The sequence below is a fragment of the Canis aureus genome, chromosome 1 (assembly GCF_053574225.1).
Source record: "Canis aureus isolate CA01 chromosome 1, VMU_Caureus_v.1.0, whole genome shotgun sequence".
NCBI classification, from domain to species: domain Eukaryota; kingdom Metazoa; phylum Chordata; class Mammalia; order Carnivora; family Canidae; genus Canis; species Canis aureus.
The window spans coordinates 16994826-17020538 of NC_135611.1; the positions used below are offsets into that span (position 1 = coordinate 16994826).

At 48.1% G+C, this 25713-nt stretch overlaps 1 protein-coding gene across 1 annotated transcript in view; it reads left to right on the plus strand.

Annotated features, from left to right (window-relative positions):
- Positions 1–7300: 7300 nt before the first annotated feature.
- CCBE1 (collagen and calcium binding EGF domains 1) overlaps positions 7301–25713 on the plus strand; it is a 226970-nt gene continuing 208557 nt past the window's right edge. Inside the window, exons 1-2 of the mRNA XM_077891458.1 lie at positions 7301–7486; positions 7968–8048. Of these exons, the coding sequence (XP_077747584.1) occupies positions 7356–7486; positions 7968–8048 (212 nt within the window). The 5' untranslated portion in view covers positions 7301–7355. The remainder of the gene's footprint in view (positions 7487–7967; positions 8049–25713) is intronic.

Here is a 25713-nt window from a genome sequence, read left to right on the forward strand (position 1 = left end):
GATTAAATGAGATAGTACTTGTAAAGCACTTTAAAAATGTCTGCATGCACTTATTATTACGTCAAATTCTTAGAAAACCATCATCCATTAAGAGTTTGCAGGAATGTGGCTCTCTTAGTGTCATAGCACAACCAGGCCTCCATTGTGGTTAAGAAATGTATCGCACCTTCTGTACGAATCCAACGATCTTTAAACTGAACTCCAAGATTTTTCTACACAACATGGACCGTCATGTTTGCTTTAAATATAACTGGCCTACTGAAAGATCGTGGCCTCCTTAAGAAGGGATTCTTCACACTGTTGCAAATTTTCTAGGCTTGACCCAATTATAGAAAGCTCACAACAAATTAATGCAGTCTCACCAATGGATAGATTTATAGAGAGTATTTGTGCCCTTCTAGAATTGACCGAATTAACCGCTAGTCAACTCTTCAAACATTAAAAAAAAAAAAAAAGATTTTATTTATTTATTCATAGAGACACAGAGAGAGAGAGAGAGAGAGAGGCAGGACACAGGCAGAGGGAGAAGAAGACACCATGCAGAGAGCCTGACGTGGGACTCGATCCCAGGTTCTCCAGGATCAGGCCGCTACGCCACCGGGGCTGCCCCTCTTCAAACACTTCTAAACTATGATTTGATTTGGGGCGCCTGGGTGGCTCAGTGGATTAGGCGACCGACTCTTGGTTTTGGCTCAGGTCATGATGTCAGGGTTGTGACAATGAGCCCCACAGAAGGCTCGGGCTCAGCAGAGGATCTGCTTGTGTCTCTCTCTCTGCCTTGCCTCCCCCCTGCCCCCCACACGGATTCTCTCTCAAACAAATAAAATCTTAACAACCATGAGTTGATTTAAAATATATAAAAGTCAGACAGGCACAGTACTCAGAAGCACAGATTCTCCAAATTTATACCATGTATACACATTCTCATTTCTAGCAACTGTTCATGGATTTGACTTACCCAGAGTCTTAGTCACGCCTAACATCTTATTCAAGCACAATGGTAATGACACAAGAGTCAGTTCTGCTACTTAATCTTTTCTATGACAGAATGTCTCTACCCTTGGCCATTTATTTCACAAACTAGCTCTTACGGAAACAAATTAGAGCTGACAGGGTGGATGGCCCACCATAACTGCATCAAATTTTTGAAGAAAAACAATTAAAATGATATTAGCTATCATGTAGGATCTCTGTTGCTACAGGCACGTTAAATATCTCATTAACTCTTTTCAACAATCCTACAAGTTGGAGATTGAGGTTTCTCTGTTATCTATGGATAAAATGGGTCTCAGGGTCTCAGGAAAGTTTCACAATTTGTTCAGGGTCACAGAGGTTGTAAGCTGGACTTCAAACCTAAGTAAATCCAATTTTTAAGTCCAATTTCTTCCCATTTCCCGATGCTATTCCTATCCATTTTTAAAAGAAGGAGGTAAATACATTTTCCCTCTCATATCCAGAGGGAATGAGAAAGCCATTGGGCTTTCCCTGGTTCTCATATCCCTCAGGTATGAGAGGGAAAATATATTTTAATTACAGATCATAGTAAGCATTGGAGCTCTGCTAGCATGGGTAATATCGTTATCTTTAGTTCACTAAGGTATCCCAAAGGACATCTTGGCTCAGATTGGAAATCTTTTATGGTTAACATTCTTATTATCTGTCAAATTGACTTAATACCATTGAGCTCAGTATCTCCTAGTTCTCAATAAATGTTAAATAAGAAGTCTTACCCAGGGTAGCCCCGGTGGCTCAGCGGTTTAGTGCAGCCTTCAGACCAGGGCATGCTCCTGGAGACCTAGGATCGAGTCCCATGTCGGGCTCCCTTCGTGGAGCCTGTTTCTCCCTCTGCCTGTGTCTCTGCCTCTCTCTCTGTGTGTCTCTCATGAATAAATAAATAACATTAAAAAAAAAAAGTCTTACCCAGATGGAGTTAAGGGGTATAAACAGAGTTAGCTCTACAACAATAAAGCACAGAAGTTGTGTATTGCCATGGCTGACACTCAAAGGAGCTCATTCATCCTGAGATAATTCTAATGCCATTTGCTCGACCAGACCAGAGATCACGTAGTATGGGCCAGTGGTCCCACCTCTAGTGTTAGCCCCTTATCCTGCCTTGCTTATGCTTGTGGGGAGAGATGGGGCCATCCCAGCCACATGTCCTGCAGTTTCCATTGTTCCAGAAGGAGCCCCATGAGTGGTATTAGAATGCAACTTCTAGAAATCCTGGGCTTGATCCTACAGCTCTGACAGGTCAAGGGGACTGCCAATCCTCATTGTTTTAACAAGCTCCTCCTTTGGGAGAAACCTCAGGCGGGGACTCAGTGTGTGTGTGCGCGCGTGTGTGCATGCACCAGCATGCGAATGCACATTTGAACTTTCAAAAATGCAACATCCAAAGCACATGAACAAGTTTTCTTAATTTTTTAAAAAAGATCTTATGTATTTCTCCATGAGAGAGAGAGAGGCAGAGGGAGAAGCAGGCTCTTCGCAGGGAGCCCAATGCAGGACTGGACCCCAGGACCCCAGGATCACACCCTGAGCGGAAGGCTGACACTCAACTGCTGAGCCACCCAGGCACCCCAGTTTTCTTAATTTTTTTGAGACATTCAACCACATAACAAGAAAGTTCTCTCCCTTTTTATTGTTTGTACATTTCCCTTTTAGCAGCCGATGTACATACAGGCTAACCTTTTAAAATTGGCTTTCTTTCAAAGTTTGGCAAAAATTGTGATGTGGAGCTGGACATAGGAATCAGATGTTTCTCCTTGTCCTTTAGGAAAAAATCCCAGAGACCCATAGCTTCAATGTATGTTCAGAGCTTGTGCAAGTTAAAACGAAGTCAGACTAAGCACAAAGACAGCATACACACCCCAAAACTAGGACTTTAAAATCCTTTTACTGTGTTAACATGTTTGAGTCTTCTTGCCCGGAGCATTTCTTCACAATGGCTTGGAGACCGGCACACTTGAACACTTTTCAAGGTGTAACTCTGTTTCTCTAAGCCAACCTGGCTGTATGGCAATCAAAACGGAAACTGAAGGAAAGGTATCAGGGCAACCTGTTTATTCTAGGGATATTATGTTGTATGGATATCGCTCAAATTCAGTAGGGACTCTACCCACACTTGTTGAGGCTTGTTTCTATGAAAAGAAGATCTTTACTTGACAGATGATTGTTGCTATATTTCAGGGAGACCAACAGGAAAACCTGTGATTTTTTTGGAACAATTTATATAGGCTTTTCCTTTACAACCACCTTGAATTTTATAACTGATCATGGAATTATCTTGAATAGATGTCTGAGAATCCAAGAATTGATTCATGATCTGCTTTAAGCACAACGTAGGACTTTCTGCAAGACGATCGTGCCAACTAACTTCATTTTGGCTTCCTTTTATTATTTATCCTGACTTTCCTTTGCCTTAATTGCTGTATCTAATCTTGCTCTTTTCTATATAGAATATATACTCTCCATAATGCACATAATATAGAGAAATAGACACACTGTAAAATAGTATGTTTTTGCCGCCAAAAATACTTTTTTATGAAAAGGAAAAATTTAAACAAACAAATGAAATGAAATAAATCGTGCCCTCAACCAGTAGTGTTCTGTTTCTTAATTTATCTTTTTAATGGATCACTTTTTTCTACATGTTGATTTTGTCCAAACAAGTTATTGGAGTCCCTTAAAAATGAGTGGAAGAGGCCTTTGGTCTCATTTAGAAGAGTCTTCTCTGCCCTATGGCCTAGTTTTACTTCTCTTTCCCCCTTTCACTTTGCTTTTTGCATGCCCGCCTCTAGATTCTCCGGTCAGCCAATCTCCTTCGGCAGTGCCCCCTACACTCAATCTCCAGTCCACCAGGGAGTCTAACCTAGAACTGAATGTGCACATTAATGCCCTAGGCACAGCCCCATGTCCTGAGGATATGGTAAATTGTGTAACAATCCACTCTCTGGTTTGTTTCAGGGAAGCTGACAGGTCTATGTGGAAAACATCACAGAGAGTGGTATGCTGAAAAGAAATAATCATACAGAGCCTCCCCTGAGGAGCATTTAGGTCCGTATCATTAATCTTTGGTGCTCTCCTATGAAAGAGGCAGTAGGTGAGCCCTCTCATGCAACGTTTTATAAATGAGGGAATGGGGCAGATCAGTGGGGGCAAGCCGGGGAGTGGGGAGCTCCTGCATGGTGGGGGAGGGAGTGAGGGTGCCAGGAAAGGAAACCAATGACCCTGGAGGTCCCTACCACACTCAGACTCCTTCTGACATCTCCCATTCGGGCTGCAGCCTGAGCAAATACAGGTTTTATCGTTTGCAAGAGTGTTTAACTTTTCGGGGGAATCATATCCATACAAGGCCATTACAACTCCTTCTGCTTGGTTGTATTCTCCAGCCCAATCGCCCCCCCCCCCCAAATGTCGTGCTCTCAGTAGCCACCAAAGAGTTTAAATTCCAGGCCTCCAGGCAAAGTTTTTCTCCGGGGGGGGGGGGGGGGTCTCTCTGCTTCAGCTCACCTCTTCCAGGAATGTTCTGACCACCCACTCTTGGGATTTCTTCCCCAGGCAAACCTGGGGTGATTGCCCGGCCCCAGCACATTCTCTGATGCCTCATTGTCATACGTGTTCAGTGTACTGAGCTGAAAATAAGGTGGCGGCAAAGTTGGCTTTGTCCCCAATCTTCTGCTACACAGCTGTGCGTAATGGGCATGGTTCTGCTTTTACCATTTTGCAGCCTGGATTACTTTCTCTGCCAAGCTGCGGGTCTCCATATGTGGCTTATTAACCGTTCATATGAAAGTGATAACTAATCTCCTTCGCCATTCTATTATTTGGAGAACTAACATCCACGATGCAACAGCAAAAAAACAAAACAAGTAAAAATGAGAAAAAAAGATAGCAAGACATCAAAATAGAATCATTGGTAATAAAATAAAAACAGAAACTCCTACGGGATAGTGTCTTTCCTGCAAGATAGAGACTAAGCAGATTTGTGGTACAATCTAAAGTAATATAATTTTTGTAAGTTCCAGGATGCTTTTATTTTTCAACGTGCTTAGAGAGGTATCTCTTTAGAAGCCCCCCCCCAAAAAAAATAGAAGCCCAAACAACTGTTGTGAAACAAACTTCTATTTATCCAGAAAGCAGAAAGCTAGAAAGTTAAAACTGAAAATTCTGTGCAATCATTACATTAAAATAACAGTAATGACTGCTGGGCACTCAAGCCATGGGGGACACTGCAAAAAATACTTTATATGCACTACCTCGTTTAGTACTCATAACACAGACGAGAGAGGTTTCCCCATTTGGCAGATGAGAAAAAAATAAGTCTCAGAAAGGTTACGTGACTTGCCCAAAGTTACACAGCTAGTAAGCCACACAGTCTGGATTTGAACCCAGGTTTTGTTCTATTCCTGACTCCGTGATCATCATTCTTGGGTATTGCAGGCTTCTAAAGTGTCTTCTGAATTGCTACGTGAAAATTTACTCCTTGTGTGTAGCACCATATTTTTCATTTTATTTCAATTCAATTTGCCAACATATAGTAAAACACCCAGTGCTCATCTCATCACCTGGCCTGCTTAATGCCCACTATCCCTCCACCCACCTCCCCTTCTGCAACCCTTTGTTTCCCAGGCATCCTATTTTAGTATCAAGTCTGTTTTACGGTCTGCAGAGTCTGCATAAGCTTTGTAGAAAGAGAGAGAGAGAGAGAAAAAAAAGAAACCAAAAACCAAAAAACACCACCTCACTGAATGAAGAAATCCGACTTCTAGTTTCAAGGGATAGTGTATCAAATGAAATCATGAATGTGAAAAACCTTTGGAAACTATAAAAGCATTCTGCGGAGGGGGGAGACTGCCACTGCTCTTAAAAACGTCAAGCTGGGGACGCCCGGGTGGCTCAGCGGTTGAGCACCTGCCTTCCCCCAGGGCATGACCCCGGGGTCCTGGGATCGAGTCCCCCGTCGGGCTCCCCGCGGGGAGCCTGCTTCTCCCTCTGCCTGTGTCTCTGCCTCTCTCTCCCTTTCTGTCTCTCATGAATAAATAAAATCTTTTTTTAAAGGAAGTCCAGCTGTATGCGCTATGCGCGGCAATTCTCAGGTGACCAGGATATTCTGCATCCAAGCACCTGCTTACACCGCTAAGTCGGGAACAAGCGACCTTTCGCCTGGTCCCGGCGGCTGCAGAACCGCGCGGGTGTTAGGAGTCAGGGGCCATGACCGCCTCGTGCGCTTCCGAGTCGTTTCTGGGCCACGGCCACGGCCACGGCCACTCACTCGCCTGGAGGGGGGGGGGGTCGGGGGGAGGCGCGCGGAGGCGCCCCAGGCCTGCCCCGACCTGTGTCCCCAGCTGCCCCTTGCCAGGCACAGAAGCCCCGGACGCGCAGCGGCGTTAAGATGCGGAGGCAGGATGAATCCCAGCGGGGTCAGCGCCCGCGGAGCGGATTTCCCGGCCCCGCCCGAGGTGTTCCCGGTGCCCGCAGACGCGGGCGGGCTGCCCTAAGCAGCGGCGGGCGGAGGTCAAGGACCCGCCCCCGCGTCTCACCTGCTCCCAGGAGTTTCCAGCGCTCACGTGCGGGGGCTCACGTGGCGCGGAGCCCGCGTGGAAGCCGCTCAGGGCAAGAGCATCTAAGGGGTGCTCCCCCCAGCCCGGGGTGGGGGTGCGCTCTGCGCTTGTCCCCCGCCTGCAGCTTGGAGGGAAGCGGCGGCTTGGCCAACACATGCAGCAACTAGGGAACCTGGAGGTTTTAGGGACCCCAGGTGGCTTCGCCCTGTAAGGTCGAGCCGTCTCGGGGCGTGGGAGGGCCGCGGGGGAGAAGCGCCCGGGGGCCGGGGGGTCGGGGGGGCACGCGGAGGCGCCCCAGGCCTGCCCCGACCTTCAGGAGGGACCTGACGCCAGGGAGGAAGCCGGTTAACCCCGGGGCCCCGCTCCCTCCCTCCCTCCCTCCCTCTCCGCGGCGCGCGAGCCGGCAGCTCCTCCTCCCCGCCCCTCCCCCCGCGGAGCTAGCCCGGGGCAAGATGCGCGGCCGCCGGCCCCCCCACCCCGCGCGGGAAGAGGCGAGCGGGGAGGGCGCGGCCCCAAGCGGAGCGCGGCGAGCGCGTGGGTCCCGAGCGCGCGTCCCGAGCGAGGAGCCCGGCACCGCCGGCGACCCGCCTCCCAGCCCGTCGTCGGCCTTGGCGCCCCCCGACCCCCCCCCCAGCTCCCCGACACCCCGCCGGGTGCCTCGCGCAGGTGGCGCGGACGCCCCTGCCCCCCGGCGCCCCCTGCCGGCGAGAGGGCGGCGGCCGCGGCGGAGCAGCGGGGCGCGGGCGGCGAGAGGGCTGCGGCGGCGCCGGGAGGAAGCCGGGAGCCTCCCCGATGGTGCCGCCGCCTCCGAGGCGGGGAGGGGCGGCCAGGGGGCGGCTGCGCGGGAGCCTGGGGCCGCTGCTGCTGCTCCTGGCGCTGGGACACACGTGGAGCTTCCGAGAGGAGCCCGAGGACGGCGACAGGTAAGCGCGGCCGGCGCCCGCTCGGTGCGCGCCTGGCTCGCGGGGTGCGGGCGGCCCCCGGCAGCACCCCGGGCCCCCCGGCAGCACCCCGGGGCCCCCGCAGCACCCCGGGCTCCCCCGGCAGCACCCCGGGGCCCCCGCAGCACCCCTGCAGCACCCCTGCTCCCCTGCAGCACCCCGGGCCCCCGGCAGCACCCCGGGCCCCCCGCAGCACCCCGGGCCCCCGGCAGCACCCCGGGCCCCCCGCAGCACCCCGGGCCCCCGGCAGCACCCCGGCACGGGCTGGGCGCTCGACTGCGCGGGGCGGCTCTAAACTCCGCGCCCCGCCCGGGCCCCCATCGGTGGGTCGAGGCTCTCGGGCACCGCCCCCCCCGCCCGGGGACTCGCGCCCGCCGACCCCCCCCCCCCCGCCGCCCTCGCGCCCGGCCCTCCGCTCCCCCGCGGCCGCCCCGCCAAGTGGCCGCCGCGCCTGTCGTCCTAGGGAGCTCTGCTCGGAGAACAAGATCGCCACGACCAGGTACCCGTGTCTGAAGCCCTCGGGGGAGCTCACCACGTGTTTCAGGTAAGCCTCCGGGCTCCGCCGAGCCGCCGCCGCGCACCCCGCCTCGCTGGGGAGGAGGCTCCGCAGAGGACAGGCTCGCAGGCGCGCTGGGCGGCGCGGGGCCGCGGGGAGCCCCTGGGTGCAGCCCCCCTGCCGGGGCTCTGGGTGCGGAGCAAGGACGGGCGGCCAGGCGTGCACCCAGGCTTCGCGCCCCAAGCAAGACCCCCGGGGCGCTTGCCGCTTCCTGGGATACTTGGCGAGGAGGAGAGGAGGAGGCTGAAAGTCTATACAGAAAGTGGGTTATTGGATTGTGGGTGTAGACCGTGCACCGTAGAGAAGACGGTTGGAGGTGTTTGCATTTGGTTTCGAAAACAAAGTTGACAAATACTTGGTCCTTGACTATCTCTTGACCTTCTGCGGGGACAGAGTGTAACACACTCACGGCCTCCGTGGGCACGAGGATGGAGGTGGTTTGTGGGCTGTGGACGCGGTTGTGTTGACCCCGGGGAGGAAAGCATGTGGAGTTTGTTGAGCCCCAAGGAGAGTAATTCCTGAAAGGGCAGTCCGCAGAGCACCTGGGTGCTCCTTAAAATCACCCCTAACTCAGGCTGGGGGATCTGTAGGGTTGAAAATGCCTCCCAGGTGGTTCTTATTCTCAACAACAAAAAAAAGTTACTGTTCCCTGCTTGCAAACCCTCCGGAGGTGAGGGGCGATTTGTTCACACCGCACAGTTCTTGGCTTCTGGTCCAGTGCTTTCCCTGGACCCATAAACACAAATTGCTTTTTAAAGGTACCATGTAAGATAGGGGGAATCACAAAGTCATGCCAGACTGTTTGAGAGTCCTATGCTCTGGGGTGCCAGGATAAATATTGGGTATTACCAGGTAACACGGCAATCCCCAGAAGTGAATTTGGGGAAGAAAAAAATTAAAAAGATCTACTCTGACTAATGTTGTAACAGATGAATCCATCACCATGCTTGCAGAGCCGCAGAATGTCAACTCACATGCTCAAAGGTTCGGATATAAGTGGTTCCAGGGCTGGTGAGCTTGTGGTGCAAAAACCAGTAATCAGTTCCATTGCATGCCATGCTCTCAAATCTGCTGTTGGCGGTGGAATGACCACCATCCTTTAAGGGAGGCAATGCTGCTTGGGCTTGGGAGGGGTTGTCTTCTCCAGGACATGGGTGGTGGACACGGAACAAATGTGCGGGGGCCAGGTGGGGGGAGTGTGTTCAGTTAACCTGAAGGCAGCAGGCAACATTTACCTGAAGGCGGGAAGAGGTTAACTTGGGTGAGCAAGGGCCTCCAGCAGGTTGAAGTGACTGCCTCCCTGGTGCTAGTCCTGTGTTATCCGCATGACCACGGTATTAGGACATGTTGTTTGCTTATCATCCTAGCACAAAGCCTCTAACTTCATGGGGAACGTGTCCCTGAGATGGTTTACTCATTTGTTCAGTCCCTGAAGGTCAAATTGTACATAAATCAGTGGCACTTGCAGAATGCATGTCCAATTTCCAGAAACCGCTGGTGCCTGATGAGTGTTCTAAGTTGACTCTGTCAAACCGTTACCCTCTTCCCTAGATTTTTTTTTTTTTTTTTGAAAACTGGTGGGGGTTTTGGGTTTTGTTTTACACGAAGACTCAAGAGCTACCATTAGGGTCTTGATAAGTGTTCTTATTAACAGCTGTCCAAAGGAAGCTTGAGAACTAACAAGGATAATTTTGCATCATGGGAAAGTAAGGAATTTTGTTTAGGGGAGTGAGTGGAATGGGAAGGGGGTTGTTTCAGCTGGGGAAAATGGGCATTGGTCCCTGTGAATGTCTTCTGGTTTCATTACTTCCTTGGTGGACGTCCAGAGTCCTGTGCATACTCCATTGACTATACAAAATTTTCACAGCCTAGTAATTTCCTCAAGACCAAGTTGGTTGGCAGTTGCTGCGCCTGTTTGCTCATGAACCCCAGGAATGAGGGATTGTTTGGTTTGTGAATTGATCATCCAGCCCCTGTAGACTCTTGTTCGCTCCACATGTGATCTGGAAGCCAGCACCAGCATCCTCTAAAAGCTTGCTTAGGGTCTCCAGGCCTATTGCAGATCTCTCGAATCAGAGCCTGGGTGTTAATGCGATGTCCACTAAAGGCGGAGTGCTTGTATAGAAACTGTCCATCTGGTCGCCGCACGAACCCATGGTAAATCCTTAGAGGGGCGCAGAGGCTTCTGCAGATTCCCGAGTTACTCCTACCACGTTAACCAAAAACGAAAAGAACCAGCCCTCGATGAGACCAGACTCCTCCCCAACTCCTGGGTGACCCTTAATGAAACTTAAGTACAGTAGCAGAGCTGCTTGGGAAACTGCCAGATGGCCCCACTTTCCCCACTGGGCCTTTGAACAGTTCTTAGCGCAAGCGAGAACTGCAGAAGTCCCTTCAGAACTTGTTAAATGATTTTGTGACTTTAAAAAAAGGATGAGTTTAAGAGTTTAAAAAAAAAATGGATGTGCTTACTCCTACTGTGTTCATGGTAGTATTAATTTGATCTGTTATTCCTGAAAGGATATGGAGATGAAAATAAGAGAGGTGGGTTCAGAAGGATTGTTCTGGACCCCTCCCCGTCACCTCTGTACACTTTGTTTCACGTAGTGTCACCTAAGCACCTTTCCACGTTCGCCTTTCCTATAACAACCTGAGGACTTTATACTCGGCATCGTTCTGTGCACTTCAAGTACATTATCTCTAATCCTCTAAAGCCGCTCTTGCGTTGGTATTTCAGTTTTACGGGGGAAGAACCAAAACCCCAGGATTAAGTAAAGTTGGTGAGGGTCACAAAGTTAATACACGTGGGGAGCTAAGCTTCAAACCCAGGTTTATCTGACTTCAGAGTCTGGGCCCAGGCCCTTTCATCATCCCAGAGGTGTCTACAAAGGCAGAACTTTCAAGATCCTGGGATCTAAGGAAGATCGTTAACGCAGATGGCGGTAAATTCAAAAGACAGTTTGATGATAAACTCCAACACTGTCCGTGACCAGTGGGTTACCACTATCCTTGAGCTCCATCTAAAGCAACTGGCTTCATATTAACCGGTCATACACAAAATTGGTTCATATGTGTATAGTTTTCATTTTTTAAAGACTGAGGCAGAGACCCAGGCAGAGGGAGAAGCAGGCTCCCTGCAGGGAGCCCGACGTGGGACTCAATCTGGGAGTCTAGGACCACACCCTGGGGCGAATGCAGGTGCCAAACCGCTGAGCCACTCAGGGGTCCCCAATTTTCCTCTCTTGAAGGATTTCCTCTTAATCACAGAGTCTGTCTGTAGAGACCCTCTACTCCAACATGCATTGGGCCAAGTGCCCAAACTTTGACAAATACTTGAGTGAATGCCGGTGACCCCCTTAACAAGCTTAGGGTACGTATTGCTCAGCCTTATAATCTGATGCAGGGTGTACTTCTTTACTAGTAAAGAATTCAGAGAATGGAGTGTTAAGACTGTTATAGCCAAACTAAGCATATAAACTGATCAGGGTGTTATGCTCTCGTGGCTGTTAGTTTTTCCTGAGACCATGTGGTTTTGAACAAGAGGTTCATGTTTACCTTTTATTCATTGGGTGTATCAGTAAAATGACACGTCAAAGGCTTCTTAAAAATGAAAATATACATTGTGTAGGAAGTGTCCAGAAAATCCAATCTTTTTTTTTTTAAAGATTTTATTTATTCATGAGAGACACAGAGAAGCAGAGACACAGGCAGAGGGAGAAGCAGGCTCCATGCAGGGAGTCCGATGTGGGACTTGATCCTGGGACTTCGGGATCACGCCCTGAGCCAAAGGCAGATGCTCAACCGCTGAATCACCCAGGAGTCCCAAAATCCAATCTTTGAAGCAGTGTGCAGTAAACATCCTAACTTTCCTGACCCCAGTAAAGCTTTATTGAGCATCTATGATGAGCTTAAAATAGCCTTAAATTGCACATAGAAAAGTTCCTGTGTCTGTTCTGTTTATAGACCTGATTTCTTTAGAGTAAGACCTTTGAAACCAGTACACAAATAGATGATCTAGTCCAGTCAAATAGTTCATATAGTACTGTCCATGATGGGGGGGGGGGGAGGGGGGCGGAGGGAAGAGATTAGAAGCAGCTAGAAATGGCTTTCTGGGCAAGAGAAAAATCCATTCTCCAACACAGTGTTAGGTGTTAAAATTGTGTTGGTTGTGACTTCCGTTCTGTGGGTCATGGGCTGCGGTGGCCCATAACTGCCCCCACAGCAGCACGTGTCTGTCCCTCTGGGTCTCATCAGATACTGCTCTTTGAATCCTGCCCTTATGGGACACAGTGACCTAAGGATGCAGAAACTCCCACTTTTCCGTAATACAAGTGCTGCTGAATCCTGTTAAGATATGGTGGTTAACGTGCTATTTCTGCAAATGTGTTTCTTGTTCTCCAAATCCCGAATATAGTCACTTAGAGCAGTACTACCAGCTACCCTAGCTGAGGCCACATTGGAGGGAAGGCTGTATTATCTGGCAGGTCAGAGTTCCTGCAAAGGGCTCAGAGGTCGAAACCTGTGCAGTAATAGAAACCAGTCCCAGCTTGACGACGTTGTTTTTGTGACTTTGATCTTAATCTACTTCAGTGGTCTCCTTTGTAAAACGAAGACCCTGTTTAGTACTGAAGTTATAGGGTTATGATGAAGGATTGAATGAGCTGATACGCACAGAAAGTGATGAATATTACCCTGTTGAGCCTCCCCAAGTCTGGCATGTTGGGTGCACGTAGTAAGTCCTCAGTGGATGCTCATTTGAGTTTTGGACATCAGGGAAGAAATTTTTGAAAAAGCCAGTTCAGACCACAGCCAGAAACAGGGTGTTCATACACCACTGCATGCACCGGTTTTTAGATGCCTTTTCGAATGTAAGAAAGCCTAGAAATCCAGAGCCTCCAGAAAAATCACAAAAAGCGGGTCTTTTTCTTGCTTCCTGGCTACCTAAGGTACCCTACTCGTGCGACCGTAAGAGCACGCGGAAGGCTTAGTGTACCCCATTTTAAAGGGTCTTAGAAGTTCGTCCTTTTCCTGAAGTCATGGAGGGTGGTGTTGGAAGGTAAGACTAGCAAGCAGACCCTCCTGTCTGCCTCCCCATCCTGCAGCTGGCAAAGCTCAGAAGCGGCAGGGGGTGGAGGTGGGGCGCTGTGGATTATGGGTGGCTCAGGGCATGCTGCTCCATTTCAGAAAGTATCTTCATGAGTGTCCATCTCCTAAAGAGGAGAACCTAGCTGGTATGAAAAGAAGGCAGGAGATGGGTAGAGGTGGTTTGTGCAGAACTGTCTAAATCACAGACACGTTTGCAGGCAGCCTCAGTTTCCCTGGTTTAGACTCTCTGTGCCACGGGATGGTTGGCCTACTGAGGGTGTGGAGCATCTGTCTCCTGGTCCATGGCCATCCCCTCAGATGCCAGCCTCAGGCCTGGACATACTCCATATGTTGTCAAAAGACTGAATGAACGTTACAAGTGAGTGAAAGTTGACCTCAGTCTATGGGGCTTTCTAGAAGGGCTGTTGCTCTATCTACATATGCCTCCTTTTCTAGCTGAGAGATGGGCTTTCTTTGGAAACAGATCCCCTGTGCTGCTATGAGGTGCTATCCTGGTCTTCATCTGCTTCTCCGCTTGCCCTGCTAGTGTGTTACAGGTGCTGATTGTGGCAGCCACAACCTGTGTCCTGAACTTGCTACTGTAACACCTGAAGAGGACACAGGTGTTCCTGCCTGTGTTAAATGCCCTGTGGACTCTGGCTTTGAAATGGGGGGATTGGGGATCCCTGGGTGGCGCAGTGGTTTAGCGCCTGCCTTTGGCCCAGGGCGCGATCCTGGAGACCTGGGATCGAATCCCACGTCAGGCTCCCGGTGCATGGAGCCTGCTTCTCCCTCTGCCTATGTCTCTGCCTCTCTCTCTCTCTCTGTGTGTGTGTGACTATCATAAATAAATAAAAATTAAAAAAAAAAAAGAAATGGGGGGATTACAGCTTTAAAGGGGATCCTGCTCCCTCCCCCGCCTATCTTCAACTGATGAACAGGTGCTGGAGGAGGAGGAGGGCGTGGAGGTGGAAGGTGTTGGCCAGGGCGGGGTTCTGTATCACTTTTCACTCATTCTTAGAGAAACAACCCAAAGTGGTAGGAAACTGAGTTCGCCCTCAGAAGGCTGTGGTTTCCCTGGAGTACCCTCTTTAGGTGGGTCCAGTTGCTTCGTTCATTGTCCCTAAAGTCACTGATGCCTGACTTTCCTATATTAACTTCCTCTTTTCTAAGTGAAGCTGCTGCGTGGGTGCGCCCGGAAAAAGCCAATGCACTCTTTTATTCTAGAATACCCTATCTTCTCCCGAGAAAGTTTGCATTTCAATCAGTACTTTCCATGTCAGTGAGTTCAGCTTCTCCAGACCTACTGCCCCCTGCTCAGCAGGACCCTGCTGCTTTTGTGAGAGAGGGTCTGCCTTTTGCTGAGTATACAGAGAACAAAGGTCTCTGTTGTTTATGGCTTTTCTCTAGGGATGAAAACATAAACAACTATAACCTCAGCTTCTCCAGCTCGGTTCTTTTCCACGAAGCCATTTACTAGTGTTAAAGCTTTACCAACAACTTGGGTTCACTTATTCAGCAGATGACTTGTGAGTTACCATGTGCCAAGCCCAGTTCGAGGGACTTAGGATACAACTGCGTGAAAGGCAGAAGAAGAAAAAAAAACCCAACCTCTGCCCTCCTAGAACTTACAGATCTTAATTCAGTTCATCTTCTAGTAAAGGAATTTTGAGTCAACGATCTCTTTGGGGACATTTTTTTAAGAGTTCTTGCAGGCACACATCTGAGTTAAGGTCACATTTTGGGGGCTAGGAGCTTGAAATTTCCTAAGGCCCAGCTGTCTCCTATCAGCAAAAGAAACCCGCTGAGCCAGGGGTGCAGGAACTCAGGCCCGGTGGTAACCCAAGTTTTGTCCTGCAGAGGTGTTAGCGAGAAAAATCAACGTGTGCCCCAAGTCTCTCAAGAATCACTGGAATGTGAAAGCATTACAAAGAAGTGAATTCTCTGGCTGTTTGCCCCGTGAGGTGGATGGCTTCCTCAGAACTGGCCCACTAGAAACACCCAGTCCACCTCTGCTTGTTCCACTCTCCTGTTTTCCAACTGTACCTTTAAACAGGCTGTTCTAGGGAGGCCTGCCCTTCCACATTCTTTCACTCTCCTAGTCCATTCTAGATCATGGTGATTGTATCTGAACCTTCTGGACAGTCTCCCTCCTGAGACACAGGTAGGGGGTGGAGCAGTGGTATGAGGTCTACGTATTTAATCCCCTTTGAGCAAAGCAGCACATCTTTCCAGCTTCAAGCCAAAAGCACAAGTGATCACTTACACACACAAATGCACTGCCTTGTTCAGTGCAGCAGAACGGGAGCTAGATCATCTCTGCATACCCGGTAGGATTTCAGAAAGGTGGATTGCATCTGCTGTCAGCCTTTATCTCTGTTCTCAGCCTTTCTCGGCTGTGCCTGTGGAAGGTTCCGTGTTTGCCCTCCTGGGGTGAAGCTCTGCAGCCTCCAGCTTCTGGGAGCAGCAGGGGGCAGCTGTCAGCCTAGCAGCTGCTGGTAGAGAGAGGATGGAAGGCCGGAGGGTTCTCTGCTCTAGGATCTGACTCTGGGAGCTTGGTATAGAGCAGGAATTGGCAAAATAGGGCCCACAGCATGTTTTTACACGACTTACAATCTAAGAATGCCACTTAGATCTTTAAAGGGTTAAAAAAAAAAAACCTGCACAGCAAAGACCTCATTTGGCCCCCAAAGCCTCAGATCTTTACCATCTGGCCCTATGTACAGAGTTTGCCAACTTCTGGAGAGTCCTCTCCCCCCACCCCCACTCACACCCTCAAGTAGGCTCTGTGCCCATTATGGGGCTGGAACTCCCAACCCTGGGATCAAGACCTGAGCTGAGTTCAAGAGTCAGACACTTAACAGACTGAGCCTCTTTCGAGCGTCCTCTTAACACGAAGACCAAGAGTGGGGTTCTCCATACCTAACCTTGTCTACAGATGGAAGTTCTCAGGAAGGTGATTTGGAGGGTGTTTCGTTTCATCTTTAGGTCCTTGCCTTCATGTTGCCTTATGGCATTTGCATCGCTTGGCCTTGAGTGTCTTTGAGACTTGGTTTCCTGATCTCAGGGATCGGTTGTTATTAAGCTGGATCTTCCCCGCCCAGTCATCATCCCCAAATGGTCCTATAAATAGACCTAACTTGTCAGTGTTCTTAAGCTGACTATTTGCAAGTAGTTAAGTACTAACTTCTGCTTTTCTTCATGTTCCGAAGACCAGGTATCCTGTGCCAGTTGAGTACTCCCTGGATTGCCTTGGCTGATCTTCCCCTCCCCAGCCCCTCATTCCTTACTTTAATTCCTGATCTGCATATTGATCATCCCATGCTTTGTTGACTCAAAGCTGCCTCTCTGTGAGTTTGTTCTGAATATCTATGGTGGAAAACGTCACATTCAAAAATCCAAGGAGGGTGCCTTTTTGAGAGACATGCATCAAAGTCCCTTTCAATGGAGGATACTCTTTTAAACAATTTTATTTATTCATTTGAGACTGATACAGAGAGTGTGAGCAGGGGGAGAGGTAGAGGGAGGAGCAGATTCCTGGCTGAGCAGGGAGCCTGATGCAAGGCTCCATCCCAGGACCTTGAGATCATGACCTGAGCAGAAGGCAGATGCTTGACCATCTGAGCCACCCAGGCACCCCACCATCGGAGGGTACTCTAAATCAGTTGCGACATCATGCTTGTCCCTCTATGGCTAAAAGGTGTTACACGGTTTCTCAGTTCCACTGAGTAACTGTGTCAGTATTTAAATCTTTTGAATTTAAATTCTGCAGTGCCTTTTTTTAAGAATGTCAACCCTTTTGTTCTTATAAATCTGAGCATAGGGAAGAAAGTGGTAAAGGAAAGCACTAAAATATTTTAAGGTGAGAAAAGCAAAACCAAATGGCATTTAGAGGAAAGGAGGGAAATGTTGGGATACACCGCCTGACCTACTAGGAGAAAAGCAACGGGGCATGGAAAAGAGGGAAAAGGTTTAAAAACTTGATAAGGAACAGAACATCCTATGGAGATAAAGCTGGGTAGAGGAAAAGCTCCTACAAAACTCAGGTTGGAGCTTCTGACCTTGATAACAGCCAGTTTTCACAGATTCAACCAAACAGGGTAAAAGGGCACCTGAGCTAGGACAGGTTGACAGATCTCCAGACACCATTTTTGTGACCTATGTGTGCCCAGTACTACTTCCCAGGAGGTCAGGCTGTCTAAAAGCCCGGGCAGAGACGGTGCCATGGCTTGCCCTCCAGCTGTCGCTCTGCTCTCACTTGGCACTGCTCTCGGTAGCGTGCCCGTGTTTTGTTTTGGCATTTTTCTGTAGCGAAATCGCTAGCAATTTTTATGGTGGAAAAATTGCATGGCCGAACAGAGGTTGCCTTCCTAGGAACCCACGAAGGCTGTTCCTTGGAAGCAAGTTTGTTTAAAAAATACCAGAACATAGTTCTGACACTGCCTGACAGGTTAGAAGAACCTAGAACGCAACATCAGTGAGATTTTTATCTGAGAAGTTGAAGGATTTTTTTTTTTTTTTTGCAAATTCTATAAAAACTGATTTACTAATCTCCATAGGTTTGCTAGAGATCCCTCCTGCACGGTCTGGCCTAGCTGGGTGGATACAGGAAAAGAAGTTTTATGCCAGAACCTGGTACTTATGTGGAGGTCCCCTAACCAGGCACTGGTTTCTAGCTGGAACCCAGTGGAGGAGAGGGGGAGTTTAAAATATGAAAACCTGAGCTAACAACAGAAAACGGATGGCTACATTCCTCATGGGTGAGTCTTCACACAAGATCTCAAGGTCCCAGAGCAGGTGTATGGCAGAGCCAGGGTTCTAAGCTGGACTCTGTAGCCTGTGTTCTTAACCACTGGGCTCTTCCTATGGGCCGGAAAATTGTGGTTACCTTGCTTTCCTGTCAACCACAAATTAAAAGGAAGTAGAGGAGACTGGGACTTCTAGAAAACAGTATTGTCCATTCCGTAAATACTGAATGAAAATGTAGGTCAGACAAGTTATCAAAAGTAGACACACAGGGGCACCTGGGGGGCTCAGTTGCCTAAGCGCCTGACTCTTGGTTTCAGCTCAGGTCATGATCTCAGGGTTATGGGGTTCAGCCCCCAAGTCTACTTGGGATGCTCTCTCCCCCTCTGCAACTCCCCTGCCCCTGCACTCTCCTTCTCTAAAATCTTTTAAAACCCCACAAACCAAGCCCCCTGTGTTAGTTTGCTAGCACTGCCTAAACGACTTAGTCCTGGGTGGTTTAAACTATTTTCTGTTTCAAAAGCCAGAAGTCTGAGGTGAAGGTGTTGGGAGGGTTGACCCTTTCCGATGGGTCTATCAGGTTTATAGACTGTCTCCCTGTGTCTTCTCTCTTACATGTTTGATTTTTTTTTTTTTTTAAGATTTTATTCATCTAAGGACAAGTGAGGAGGAGGGTTAGAACAGGGAGAAAGGGACTCCCTGCTGAGCAGGGACTGACACAGGGCTCCATCCCAGGGCCCCAGGATCACAACCTGAGCTGAAGGCAGACTCTTAACTGAGCCACCCAGGTGCCCCTCTCATCTTCTAAGGGCAACCCTTCCTATTGGATTAGGGCCTGTTTGAATGACCACCTCTTAACTCCATGACCTCTTCAGGGCTCTTCTCTCTACATACAGTCATGCTCTGAGGTCCTGGGGTTAGAACTTTCAACTTCAGGAGGTCACAGTTCAGCTCATAACATCCTCTCCCCAATAAAATCCAGCCTGCACTGGGCTAAGTAAAGGGGATGTTTTATAGACACACCGTACTTTCCATGGGTACCCCTGTCCAGCAGGGGTGATCCTGAGAGATCCAATGAAACTAAAGTGCTGTTAGCAGTGCCAATGAAGGGAAAGGGTTAAACCAACTATAAAGTAACTAATGTCTCTGATGTTCACATCTGTAGAATCTCTAGGATGTCTGATGGAGGCCATAATCTGTTCTAGCCCTTACATCAAGACCTCAGTTGGGAATACAGGTGCGAAGGCACCACCCCAGATCTTTGGAAGCAGAAACTGCTTTTCAACGTGGTCCTTTAGGTATGCACGGTCCTGCTCACCACTACGTTGTTCCAGCATTTGCTTGCTCGAGGCTCTTTGCTTGCTATGTAAAGCCATAGACAGTGATTCATAGCCTGGACTGCGCCTCAGAATCACCTGGTGTGTTTAATTTTTAAATTTAGTTTAACATCTACTGTACTATTAGTTTCAGGGGTAGAATTTAGTGATTCATCAGTTGCATATAACACCCAATGTTCGTTCCATACATGCCCTCTTTAATGCTCATCACCTGGTAACCCCATCCCCCCCAACCCCTCCCCTCCAGTGACCCTCAATTTGTTCTCTAGAATTGAGTCTCTTATGGCTTGCCTCCCTCTGCTTTCATCTTATTTTTCTTCCCTTTCTTCTTATGTTCATCTATTTGTTTTCACATATGAGTGAAATGACATTGGTCTTTCTCTAATGCCTCTAGTTCTATCCGCATCACTACAAATGGCAAGATTTCATTCTTCTTGATGGCTAAGTAATCCAGCGTGTATCACATTTTCATTAGTCAATGGACATCTGGGCTCTTTTCTGTATTCTAGCTGTTGTGGACATTGCTATAAACATTGGAGTATGTGTGCCCCTGAAATGAGTGTTAGAAAAAAAACAAAACAACCTAGTGCCCCCATAGCACACGAGACCAGTCCCATCAGAAGCTCTGGAGGTGGGGACCTGGAACCAGGAATTTTTAAAGCTCCATGCATGATTCCAGTTTGGACCTAAGGCCAAAAAGCTTGGAGCAAAGGGCAAAAAAGGCAGCAAGCAGCCTGGCTCTTCACCTAGGGGACAAGTGGTTGCTTGTTTCTGTAGTCGTTAAGCCTGGGTCCTTGTGGTCTTTTGTAATTGCAGCAAGTCCTTCTGCTCCTCGACATGGAAACTTCTAGCTAAAGTTTGTGTTGGTGGACCATCCATCAGCCCGGAGTCTGTCTCCCTTGTCTGTTAGGTACTAGTCTTGGCATCTCCTTACCATTCCATGTGGGGTGATTTGAGGGCAGTTGGGAGTGATGATGTGGGTGGAGGTGGGAAGGGTAGGCTGGTCCTTATGAGGTCTCCTGTGTTTCCCAAGCCGAGTAGTTCGAAGTCCCAATGTGTAGATTCCATCACATTTCATTTCCCATTGCAGGCTCTCAGCTTGGTGTCTGGAGCTACTTAGTGACCTTTGGTGCATTTTCTTTCTTCAAATATATTCTGCTTTGTTGCTGCACCGCATGAACCTCCTCCCAAGATGTAAACATGGCTCAGCATATTATAAATGAAAGCTTTTCAGTGTCAAGCTGTGTTTTTCTTTCCTTGCAAGCATCAAATGCAAACAGTTTTTTTTCCATGTAGTGTGATAGGAAATCTGTGTGCTGGCAGAGATTCTGTTCCCATTCTAGCTTTAGCTTTCTTATCCGTTCACTCCTCTGATAACCGAAATTCTCAATCCCTAGCAAACAGGTTTTTTTTTTTAATAGGTTTGTAATTAACATAAAATAATTATCTTAACATGAATCTACCAGATGGCCTTAAACCAAGTAGTCTCCAGATATATCTATATGGAAAGCATAGGCATGTACCCATGTTGCTTTTTTTGAGTGACAGCAATTATGTTGATTAAATAGTAGGAAAAGAAATGATTATAAACAGGAAAAGCATTTCATGGATGGGATGTGATCGTGAGGTTCTCTACAGGGATTTCTTTGATTGGAGGCCGGCAAGACAAAGTGGCTCATAAGTGACCTCTGCATTTTGAAGTACGCCTTGAGTTTGACAGCGTAATGTGTGGCACCCTGTGAGAGAGGATGTAATAGGAACTGATATTTAAAATCTCAAGTGAAGGCATGAAAAGATCCCAACAAGTGACTCAGCACTCCTGCAACCCCACCACCTTCAAGTCTTTTCCCAGAGACCCCTAGTGTTTGGGAACCACATTTTCAGGTTCCAGCACAGATGAAAATTATTTGTGGAGGGCGCGTTGAGGTCAGTAACAAAGGCTGCTCAAGGCTGGAGGTGCCTCGCCCAGGAGGCCCTGGCGGTCCAGCTGCCACCTGCTGTCCTAGGGCAGGGAAGCGGTGTTGGCACACCTGGAACCACTTCTGGGTCGTGGGAGCAGGGAGGGGGCATATGTGTATCTCTAGTGTGGACCTGTCCCCTCCCACCCCCAACCTTGTAGCTCTTAGCCATCGAGCTCTGTTCAGGCTGCCCCACCAAGTCCTGCCTCTTCAGTGAATCCTTTCTTGGCTGTTCCTAAAAACCTCATTTTCCCTGTGCATCCTTTACAATGACTGGTATCCTCTTAGGATGTCTACTTAGCCCTTCACTTACATACAGCTCTACAATGACTGGTATCCTCTTAGGATGTCTACTTAGCCCTTCACTTACATACAGCTCGACTCTTGGGCTGTCCTGACACATTTGGTATGTGCCGTACACAGTCATTCCGTACAGCTGGGGCCACGTTTAACACGCTGCGCCCCAAGAGAGGAGAGTTTCATCCACACTTCTGAGGACTCTACGAAAGAAAACTGTCATCATGGTGAGGGGAAGGCACTTCTTTTTCAGAGAAGTATATAAGGGGAAATCGTGCTTTGAAGTTCCTGCACGGAAAGGGGCACCCAAAAAAGGAGCTGCTTTTCTTGTTAATGATCACAATACTTGCTCTTTGCCCATTTTGCAGCCTAGCGATGCAGGGCTTAGAACTGGGGTCTTCTAATTCCCCTCTCCAGGATAATGATGCTAAGGGGGGGCCCTCCCTGGGGCTTTGATGGGTTCAGGTTTTAAACTTTAAGATACAGATTTCAAAGAGATCAAGTTTTATCAAAATGAATGAGAAGACACCTAACCTGGCGTCACCAGATGGCACTTTGGTCTGGAATGGCAAGACGTGTATGACTTGCCACTGCCCTTCTAGAGCCTACTGGTGCTGGTCTCTCTACCCTCTGGTGCTCCCTGGTCCTGAGCTGCAGGAGTCTGGGGCTTTGATGAAGTTCCTTCTAGATCTTGCAATCTGATCTCTCTCACAGAGAGCAGAATAAATGGAGATGGGCTTAGTTACAGCCCAGGGGATTTGTTTGACATAAAGAACATCTTCACTGTGAAGATACTGTGGGGCATTCTGGATAATTCTTATCAGCCTTAAAAACAGGATAGCTGTGGAATGAATCTCTTGAATGCCTTGGGTGGCTTTTCTTACCTTGTTATTAAATAAAGAGGAGGTCGTCTTGACTCCCCAGGTAGATACTCTTGCAAGCGAGCTCCTCTTTGCTGCGCACACATGGTGTGAGCACGGGAGCCTGTCTTACTCTGCAGAAGTGTGAAGGCCACCCCGTCCCACAGGCTGACCCCTGTCCTGCCACCCCACAGGCTAAGCTAAGAAGGGTGAAGTATGCATTTCCTCACGTAAGGGAAGAGCTGTGCTTCCATAGTGACCTCTGGAAAGGAGAAATTGTTCCATTTGGGGGAGACTCATGCTAATAAAGTGGGAAGGAAAGATGACCTCAGATGAGCTGGCTTTCTCATAAAATTGCCTTCACCTCTTTTATCCTAACATACTGGGCCTTAATCCTTGTCTTACATGTACAAAAGCTTTTATTGTAAATTTACATTTCAATGTGTATCCTTTTGAGTTTATTTATCTAAGGGCCTTCGTGAAGACTTCGAGTGCTAACTGGCTTGCTGCAGCCCCCATTGCCCTTGCCTGCGTCCTCATTTTGCTGCCCTGGTTCTGGTTCCATATTTGGCTCTGTTTAGAGCTGCCACAAGAGGGAGGGTCGTGGAGAAACAAGGGGGCTAGCTACATGTTTTAGACCAAGAACTTCATTTTCAAATTACCCACATAAGAGGATGAGGCTTCTCTTGACTTACCAGATGGTTATCTTTTTACTCCCTTTCATTTTTTAAAAGTTTTATTTAACATTTAACATAGTGCGATTTCAGAGATAGAGGTAACTCATCAGTCTTCTAGAACACACAGTGCTCGTCACATCCCCTGCCCTCCTTAGTCCCCATCATCCACTTGCCCCCTCCCCACTGCCCCTTCAGTAACCTGTTTTTCTAGAGTTAAGAGTCTCTTATGGTTTGTCTCCCTCTGATTTCGTCTTGCTTTATTTTTCCCTCCCTTCCCCTATGATTCTCTGTTTTGTTTCTTAAATTCCACATGAGTGGAAATCCTATCATTGTCTTTCTGACTTATTTCAATTAACAATGCTTTGGAGTTCCATTCATGTTATTGCAAGTGGCAAGATATTTTTTTTATGGCTGAGTAATAATCCGTTGTATATATGTCCCACATTATCTTCATCCATCTGTCGACGGACATCTGGGCTCTTTCCATAGTTTGGCCATTGCTGCTTGTAAACAGTGGGGTGAAGGTGCCCCTGTTTGGATTACTATGTTTGTATCATTTGGGTAAATACTTAGACCAGATAATTATCTTTGAACATCCTTTTCCATGGTTAGGCAGTCCTGCTTGAGCAAGACCGTAGGCCACTAGAGTTTCACATTAGGTCGACAGGTTCCTCATTAGCTTTAAGCTTGCTCCTGTTCATCTCTGGTATCCTGCCCTGATTGGTCTGCATCTCAACCTGGGTTCCTTCTGAGAGCACTTTGACCAGGCCAAGGGTAGAACTGGTTGGATGGCAACTAGTTAGTTAAACTGCAGCCTTGGCTTTCCAGTATACCTGCATCCCAAACACAAAGAGGAAGGCGGTACAAATTCACCTTTTTTTTTTTTAAAAAGATTTTATTTATTCATGAGAGACAGAAAGGCAGAGACACAGGCAGAGGGAGAAGCAGGCTCCGCAGAGGGAGCCCGACTCAGGACTCGATCCCAGGTCTCCAGGATCAGGCCCTGGGCTGAAGGCAGGCACTAAGCCGCTGAGCCACTGGGGATCCCCTTACCTCTTTTTTTGAAAGCAAAAAGCAGACCATGTTTTCCCTCGGAGTGCATTTAATTATGAAAATATGAATTCTGCAGTGGGGAAAATTGATTCCCATAGGCTTACTAGCAACAGCGGTGATTATCAAGATTCTCCATTTGCTCTCTGTCCCTTTTTTTCCTTTGCTAAAGTATTTTTTAAAGATTTATTTATATGAGGGAGATAGACAGACTGACCAGACAGGGAGAAGCAGGCTCTTCACAAGAGCCCAATGTGGAACTCGATCCTGGATCTTGGGATCACAACCTGAACTGAAGGCAGCCACCCAACCGCTGAGCCACCCAGGCATCCCTCTGTGCTAAAGCATTTTAAAGTGAATCCCAGATATGTCCTTTTACTCTTCTATATTTCAGTAATCGTCTCTAAGTAGTGCAGTCTTCACGTACTACCAAAATGTCCTCACACCAAAAAAAGAAAACCCAAAACCAATATGCATGTTTTTAACCACTTTTCCCCCCAGTGAAATGGAGGCTTGTTTTGTGAAGTTATTTCTCTGGGATGGAATCCTGAATGAGTGGTACTTCCATCACTAATGCATGATCTCCTATTTTAACAGGTGTATGCTTAATTCTAGGAACGCTTCTAGAGGGGACATTTAGTACTGTACCTGGGATGCCCTTGTGTAGCAGAGCAGAACTCCGTATGAGGCGACAAACCAGGGTTGGTTCCTTGCTTACAATTCACAAGAATAAGATCATTTTACATCAAAGGCGTTTCCATGGATTTGACCCCTAAGAACGGAGTGCGTCCTTAGCAGCTGAAAGTGTTGTTTCAAAAAGAATGCTAATATTCCATTTATTTTTGTACTTGAGTTTTATTTATATTTAGGGTCTTTTTAAGATGAAAGAGAGCACAAGCAGGGGGAGAGAAGGAGCTAGAGGGAGAAGCAGGCTCCCTGCTGAGCAGGGAGCCCAATGCCGGACTTGATCCCAGGACTCCTGGATCATGACCTGAGCTGAAGGCAGATGCTCAAATAACTGAGCCACCCAGGCACCTCTATTTAGGGCCTTTTTAAACCAAGTGAACAGGCTTTTCTTTTGACTATTTCTTGGTAGAAAAATTATATTAACAATTAATGCATTAGCCTCAGTACTATCAGAAAGGAACATAGGTATTCTGAAGTGAAGGTAGCCGTAACTGTGGTCCTGTTTTTAATGTTCTGATGTCTTATTCATGTGGATTTTCAATGTGTTACATAGTAAAGTAAAATCAGTGGTGTGTGACCTGTTTTTTAGTAAATATCTTACCATAGTTTTAAATATTATATGGAATCTAGTGCCTCCACAGCTGAGAAGACAAACTGCAGGCCCTCAACCCCTCCCAGGCCCTCCTGTCCCACCACAGCAACCATGTTCCAATGTTTAAAACTCGTTTCTTTGATTTTTACGGCTATAGCTCTTATAAGTAACTTAGAGTACAACTCCCCCGGCTCCCCGCACCGCCACCTGTTTATGGTGTTGTCTCTTGACAAATTCCTTCTGTGGGAGAAAGAAGAGAAACCCACTGTTCTGAGCCCCTATTCACACACTGCCCAGCTCTGCCTCCAGGGTACTTCTGCTTTGGGACAGACCAGTTTTCATCGTCTACGGGAGGATTGTGGAA